The following is an 8376-nucleotide window of genomic DNA, read 5'->3' as shown; positions in this document are numbered from 1 at the left end:
ATTTCACGAGTGGGACAGGATTTTTAATATTTTCACGAGTGCGAAGCACGGGTGAAAATATCAAAATCCTGTCTCATGAGTGAAATAAATTCCATATTCAACTACAAAACATTGAATTTTCTGTTTATTACATTTTTAAAATAAAATTCTTTGATTTTTCCTTTGCCTCTGTCTTTTTGTTATACAGTCATAGGCTCGTGACGTCATAGTTGAGCGGTTGAGACGTCATAGCTATATGAGGTGAAAACACTGTAAACATGGATTTAGCAACATATTTTTGGTAATTTTAACCATTTTATTCGCCGTCAAAGTGGTTTATTTATTTTTATCTATCTTATATTAGGTCAAGGAAGATTTTTTTACAGCAATCTTCGTTATGGAAAGGGAAATCGAGAGTTTTCCCGCACTTTTAATATTCATCACACTGTGACAGGATATCATTTTGATATCCTTTCACAGTGTGACAGGATATCATTTTTATTCAATAAATAAATTACAGTATTTCACGGGTAAAAATGTAATAAACAGTGATAAAATATTAACAGCAACATTATTCACATGAAATATATGGACATAACGAACAGTATTCAAACTCAAAAGTCCATAAAACAATACAAACAGAAGCAGAGCAAACACGGACCTCCAAAATTTTAGAGGTGGGATCAGGTGCCATGGAGAGGTGAGCATTCCCTGCCGACCGGTCACTCCCACCGTGTGCTCCTTGTCATGATCGGGATATAGCGGAAAAATCTTTCGGCACTTCAGTATTTAAATAATGGCAATTAGTATGAAAAACGTCAGTCAGCATTTGACTCAATGATAAAGTTATTTGCCGACAGTCATTGTATTGAGCATAGAAGTTACGAAATGGTGAATTTAAACATGCCTGCTCATAGAAGGGTTGTTAAGAAAGTTCGTTCCAGGATGAAATATTTTCAAAAATTTCAAAGTAGTGCTTATATAAAGAGATGAATTTTCAAGTCTGACAAAATCACAAGAGTGTGCTTTAGATTTATAGCAATTCATTTCTAGCAGGAACTTATGGGATTTTTCTTCCATATGAAAATATATATAACATCTTTAAAGCACCCGAATTATAGAAATGCTGGTCATTTTGATTAAAAATAAAGGATAAGTTACTTTTGTTTCTTCATAGCTTATCTTGCATCAGACAAGCTGATCAGCGTAGGTTTAAGAACGATAGGTCACTTTTCAAAAGAATAGGTACGTCATTTTGAATTTTTTTTTTACAGATCTGATAATTTTTTACGCAGTATTTGAAAGGATGTTTTGACCTGTGTGCTTAATATATGTCACAAATATGCATAATTCCTAATTTTTCTGAACAGACAACATCAGTTTTAATACCTGCCCTCTCCTTTTGGATTCAACAAAAGACAGTTGAAACCTTATCAGTAGCAAGAATGGACTCTGTAAACATGAAATATCACAAATTGTTAATATCTTCTAATCGTATTTCTTTTGGAAAATAAAACAAAAATGTGGAACGAACTTTCCTAACACCCATTACATCAGAAATAGAAGTGGACCTAAAACATAACCTTGGAATACATCTACAAAAATATCTAGTTTTGATGATAACAGATACAGTTTATACATAACTCTTTGTGACCTTTTACATGTACACAAATAACTTGAAATTCAAAACAATTCATGTGAGGAAAGCAGCTAACTGAAGAAAACAACATATTCAATAATATAAAAGAATTTAAAAGAAACCCTTTGTGCCAAACTTTTTCAAAAGCGTTTGAAAGATCGCAGAAAATCAAACAACATGCCTTCATCAGTATTTTAAACATTATTATGCTATGTTTCTATATTTATATACAGAGGAGTGGCCTCGAAAAAATCCCGCCTGATATCGATTGTGCCGTCTTGTAGTCCGGAATTTTTTCTTCCGGCATGCCTTGGTTTTCTTTTTTGTTTTGTAATTGTTATTTCCGTGCGTGTTGCACGAGATTTTTCTGGCACTCGTCGCCTTACTCAGTACATGTACAGTCATACTGTTATTACAGTTGTTTACTCTGCCCACAATCTTTTCACCGTTTCGTTTCGTTTCGTTTCGTTTCGTTATGTTTCGTCACAATAAATCATAGAACAACGGTTAACTAGCTGTGTTATTAATGGAGACAGCATAGTGAAAAGATTTGTGAAACATTCCAGAGTTTCAACTACATAGACATGGCTCATAACCTGGGGAAGATTTCTACAGAGGACGAAGATACGTCACGTAGAGTGCACACCCTCACACAGAAAGCACAAGAACAATATCAAGAAAAAGTTCAGAGGTATAGAGACATACTTTTACGCTTCTCAGAGGATATTGAAAGTGTATTGATAGAATGTGCTTCATCTGCAAAAGAGATCTACGCATTAAAGTCAGTGAAAGAAAAACTTGAGGACAGTTTCAAGCGTTACAAAGATTATCATGAAGAATTTGGTGATTACCTCGATAGAAAACACACAGCTGATAGTACACAAGAGTTAGACACTATACGGAAGAATTTTAACGAGATAAATAAGAAGGTTCAAAACGCTTTAGTGAAAGTACAAGATGATATTGATTTGGTCCAGTTGGAAGTGAACTCTAACCCGTCTCATAAGACAGCAAGTTCTAAATCATCAACCCTTAGTAGACGTTCACAACAGAAAGTGGAGGAAGCTAAAACCCGCCTTAAAATTGCTGAACAGTCTGCAAAACTGAAAAAACAAAAGTCCAAAATTACCCTAGAAGACAAAATCCACAAAGCTCAAAGTCAACAGCAACAGGAAGATATAGATGTGGAATTGGATCTACTGCAAAAACAGGAAGAACTGGACATTGCAAATATGCGTCTTAAATTTGAACTTGAAGAGGAGGAAGAAACCACGGAACATCAAGATTTAAAACCCAGTGTTCCTAGTGTATCTGGTGAGCAGAAAACAAGAAACTTTGTTGACAATCTCACATTGAACCCCAATGCTGAGCCTTTCATATTCAATAGTGGAACTCGTACAAACCATCTTCAGAGAAATGTTGACAATTATTGTTCACCGCTGCTACAGATACCAACACAGTCTACCGTGAATTTACCATCACAGAACTATTCAGATGCCTCAAATTTTCTACTCAAAAAGAACTTACTGTTGGAAAGTTTTCAACAACAGCGTTTTGATGACAAACCAGATCGATATGTAGTGTGGAAAACACAGTTTAAGACGATGGTGTCAGAGATAAGGTGTTCACCACTGGAAGAATTAACTCTTCTCACCAATTGTACAAACAAAAACTCAGAAGCTAACAGACTGATTATGAGTCTTAGAGCTTCATGTGCGAGTAATCCAGAACTATGCTTATTCAATATCTGGAAACGTATGGATGAACGATTCGGATCGCCTGAATTGATAGAATCAAGCCTGAAATCTCGTCTGCAAGTTATAACAGATTTCACAGACCACAAGAAGTTATATGAACTTCATGACCTACTTTGCGAGGTGCAGGCCGTGAAAGCTATTCCAGAATACAGTGTGATGTTTTCATACCTTGATTCATCCCTTGGATTAAAACCAATTGTTCAACAACTTCCTCGTTATCTCCAGGAGAAGTGGATAACTCGTGTTGTCCATTACAAGAAAGAACACTGTGTAATCTTTCCTCCTTTCAGTGAGTTTGTGGCATTCATTGGTGAGATGAGCATCATCAGAAATGATCCTGGGTTGATATTTGATGATTCTAATAAGGAGAACCGCCTTGATCGCAAAGGACAAAGTAAAGTTAAATCTGCCGTATTTACCCACAAAACTGACATTTCATCAGAAACAGTGAATAGCGGACATCAGTGTTTGATTCACAAAGGATCTCGACATACTATAAACAAGTGTAAAGCTTTCAGAACCAAAAGTATCGAGGAACGCAAACACATTCTACGAGATCATAACATTTGTTTTCGTTGTTGTGAAACGTCAGATCATTTCGCTAATCGATGCAAATCCAAAGTTTTGTGTGATGTGTGTAAAAGTACCTACCACTGTACAGCTCTTCATGAGGATGTTAGTAACCGTCAGATGTCCAGAAATTCTTCTTCCCGACTAAACCATGGCGAGGAGGAAAACTCACTTTCTGGAAATGTGAAGCAGTCAGTTTCTTCTAACTGTACTGATATTTGTGGTGAATTTAGTGGAAAGTCGTGTGCAAGGATTGTACCAGTGCGCGTATATGTTCAAGGTCAACGTCAAGCATCGATTGTGACTTACGCTATGTTGGATGACCAAAGCAACAAAACTCTAGGTAAAAGTTACCTTTTTGACTCTTTGTGTATCAAAACTCTGCCAGTTGACTACACAATGCAATCGTGTTCAGGCAAGGTTACCAGTAGTGGGCGTGTTGCTGACAACCTTGTCATCGAGCCAATCAGTGACAATCATCAGTTGAAATTACCACCTGTCTTGGAGTGCGATAACATACCAAACAGTCAGACGGAAATTCCTACACCGGATATCGCTCGTCATTATCCACACCTGCAGGATATTGCTCGAGACCTACATCCGTTAGATCCATCTATGGACGTCCTCCTGCTTATCGGACGGGATCTTCCAGAGGCACATCACGTTATTGATCAGAGATTAGGACCACCACGTTTTCCTTTTGCTCAACGATCTCCTTTAGGATGGACAATTATTGGAGATGTTTGTTTGTCTGGAAAACACATTCCACCATTACACGTCAACAGAACTTTTATCAATAAAAGTGGTCGACCTACAATGTTGGAACCTTGCAAACAAACGTTAAACATACAGAACACTGTCATCACTACGAACAAGACTGTCATCGGAAAAACAGATATCTTCAAGAAAACACCAGATGACAATAAACTCGGCCTCTCGATTGAAGATCGCACTTTTCTGAAGATTATGGACGACAAGTTTCATCTTGATCCAACCGAAGGAAAATGGACTGCTCCATTGCCCTTCCGGCAAAATCGTGAACAACTTCCAGACAACTACTCACAAGCATTGTTTCGTGCTAAATGTCTTGATGCCTCCTTAAGAAAAAACAACGTCAAGAAGGAACATTTCACTACATTTATGCAGAAAATATTTGACTGTGATCATGCAGAATTGGGTCCATATATACTACCGGATAAGGAACATTGGTACCTTCCACTTTTCGGAGTCTACCATCCTCATAAACCTGATCAAATTCGTGGTGTCTTCGACTCCTCAGCGGAATTCAAGGGTGTGTCCTTGAACCAACAGCTGTTACAAGGACCTGACTTCATAAACAATCTCCTGGGAATTCTCATTCGTTTCAGGAAGGAAAGAGTAGCCGTAGTTGCTGACATTCAAAGCATGTTTCACTCATTTCTGGTGGATGAAGGCCATCGTGACTATTTACGTTTCTTGTGGCACAAGGATAATGATTTTGAAAAACCACTGGTTACTTACCGCATGAAAGTTCACGTATTTGGCAATCGTTCCTCTCCTTCCGTGGCAATGTATGGTTTACGTCGCATTGGTGAGCTAGCTGCTAAGACCCATGGACAGGAAGTGAAAGACTTCATTGTGAACGACTTTTACGTAGACGACGGCTTGAAATCTTGTGCAACTACTTATGAGGCAGTCAGCCTCATACACAAAACTCAGGATGCCATGAAGGAGTATGGTAACATAAGACTTCACAAATTCGCATCTAACGTCAAAGAAGTTATGGAAGCCTTTGATTCTAATGACCTTGCCAAGAACCTTGTTGACCTGAATTTCGATAAGGATGCCTTAACTCAAAGCAGTCTTGGACTTCTGTGGGACTTACAGACAGATACCATTAAATTCAAAGTTTCTAGTGAAAACAAACCGTCTACAAGGAGAGGTGTACTTTCTGTTGTGAACCGTCTTTATGATCCTCTCGGATTCATCGCCCCAGTTATTGTTCAGGGCAAGATCATTTTGCGGAAAGTAGTGTCAGACACGTCAGACTGGGATGAAGCCCTACCTGATTACCTACTTGAAGAATGGGAGAAATGGAAGAATGACTTACCCGACTTGGAAAAGTTACAAATTCCTCGAGTGATTGTTCCTAATCTGAGCGAAGCACATAGGAAAGAACTACTCATTTTCTGTGATGCGTCCGAACTAGCCATAGCTGCTGTTTGCTATTTAAAGGTGCACTATCCCGATGGTTCTACTTCTCAAGGCTTCGTTTTAGGGAAAGCGAAAGTGGCCCCTGTCAGTGGACATACAATCCCTAGACTAGAACTTTGTGCCGCGGTACTTGCTGTAAATGTAGGACAAACAGCAAAAGAACAGCTAAAGATAGAAATAGACGATGTGAAATATTTTAGTGACAGTCGGATTGTGTTAGGATACATAAACAATGCTAAGAAACGATTTTTTGTGTACGTCGCTAATCGTATTGCTCACATTCTCAGTCTAAGTGATCCGTCACAATGGTCCTACATACGTAGTGAAATCAACCCAGCAGATGTTAGCACGAGAGGAATTCTCCCGAGGGAAATGCAGAACTGTGTCTGGATCTCTAACCTAGAAAAAACAGACATCATAACTTCTGAAGAACATTTTCCTCTTGTGAGTCCCGAGGAAGACAAGGAAATCCGCTGTAACAAAACTGACATTGAGACAAAATCAGCTTACGGCCTGAGCAATGATTTCCTCACAAAATTCTCAAAGTGGAACAAACTTGTAGCAGTGGTTGCTAAAGTTTATGGATTTATTCAGAAGTGTCGTAAAGCAGAGAACATGATGAGTGATGTTGACCTTCTGTGCAAAGCTGAAATGGTCATTATCAGAGACATTCAACAGAAATTCTATTCTGAGGAAATTGAAAACTTACAGGACTCTAAACCTTTGTCAAAAAACAGTCCTATTCAAAAACTAGACCCGTTCATTGACAGTGAAGGCATTTTACGTGTTAGTGGTCGTTTGCGAAACCTCAGTGCTGATGCTTCATTCAAGAATCCAATGATTCTACCCGCAAAACATCATGTAACTACTCTTATCGTCAGGAAACTTCACTCAGATGTCAAACACCAAGGACGTCATATTACAGAGGGTCATATTCGTTCATCTGGATTTTGGATCGTCGGAGGTAAAAGACTTGTGTCATCTGTCCTTCACAAGTGCGTCACTTGCAGGAAGCTTAGAAAAGTACCAGAATACCAGAAAATGTCTAACTTACCTGAGGATCGTCTCATACCAGGACAACCACCCTTCTCTAACGTTGGAGTTGACATTTTTGGACCGTGGAATATCATCACACGACGTACCAGAGGTGGCGCAGCAAACAGTAAAAGATGGGCTGCTCTATTCACTTGCCTCGTTACCAGGGCTGTACATATCGAAGTCATAGAGGAAATGACGTCATCTTCATTTATAAATGCGCTCCGTCGATTTATCGCCATTCGTGGGCCTGTTCACGTCTTTCGATCTGACAGAGGAACAAATTTCATTGGTGCTGCCAAGGAGTTAAAGGTCAATGTGATAAATGTAGAGGATGAACATCTCCACAACTTTCTCAACGAGCAGAGAACAACGTGGATCTTCAACCCTCCCCACTCCTCTCACATGGGAGGAGTGTGGGAACGTATGATTGGGATCACCAGACGTATACTGGATGCTATGCTACTCGACTACGGATCTAGGAGTTTAACGCATGAGGTGCTCACTACGTTCCTAGCAGAAGCTTCATCCATAATCAACTCAAGACCCCTTGTGTCGGTACCTACAGATCCTGAGAATTCATTTGTGTTATCCCCATCAACTCTACTCACTCAGAAAACAAGTGTTAAAGACAACAAACTGTTCTCTGATCATGTTAACAAGAGCGAGTTGTTACAGACACAGTGGAGGAGGGTACAACACTTAGCATCTATTTTCTGGAGACGATGGAAGACAGAATACTTGAACACTCTTCAGATGCGCCGTAAGTGGAATCTACCCCAAAGAAATCTATCATCTGGTGATGTGGTGTTACTTTGCGATAAAGAACTACCCCGTAATTCTTGGCCAATGGGAATCGTTGTCAAGTCTCTACCAAGTGATGATGATTTAGTGCGTAAAGTGATAATTCGTATAATCGCGAATGGTGAACCTAAAACTTATGTGCGTCCGGTTACAGAACTTATCGTTCTTGTGGAACAGTGAACATTTCTGTCATTCAGTGCAACAGATAATACAAGAGACTGTAAATGGACTGTAATTTAATTTATTACATGTTTACATTATCTTAAATATCTTTTTTGAAATTTGATGATATTGTTAATATCAGGCGAGGAGTGTGCCGTCTTGTAGTCCGGAATTTTTTCTTCCGGCATGCCTTGGTTTTCTTTTTTGTTTTGTAATTGTTATTTCCGTGCGTGTTGC

General features: G+C 38.9%; 1 protein-coding gene across 1 annotated transcript; it reads left to right on the top strand.

Moving 5' to 3' along the window:
- The first annotated feature begins 2202 nt into the window (after positions 1-2202).
- On the top strand, positions 2203-8157 carry LOC134234123 (uncharacterized). The gene has a single exon (XM_062716183.1). The coding sequence runs from the start codon at positions 2203-2205 to the stop codon at positions 8155-8157; it is 5955 nt and encodes a 1984-aa protein (XP_062572167.1).
- Positions 8158-8376: the final 219 nt, after the last annotated feature.

This window comes from Saccostrea cucullata, unplaced genomic scaffold, assembly GCF_032062105.1.
Source record: "Saccostrea cucullata isolate Sc308-1 unplaced genomic scaffold, CSIRO_AGI_Scuc_v1 ctg3934, whole genome shotgun sequence".
Lineage (NCBI taxonomy): Eukaryota > Metazoa > Mollusca > Bivalvia > Ostreida > Ostreidae > Saccostrea > Saccostrea cuccullata.
Note: the sequence above shows the minus strand (reverse complement) of the source record. Positions and strands in the feature narration are given on the sequence as shown.

Coding starts and splice junctions, on each gene's coding strand:
- LOC134234123 (XM_062716183.1), top strand. CDS start 2,203: ATGGCTCATAACCTGGGGAAGATTTCTACAGAGGACGAAGATACGTCA.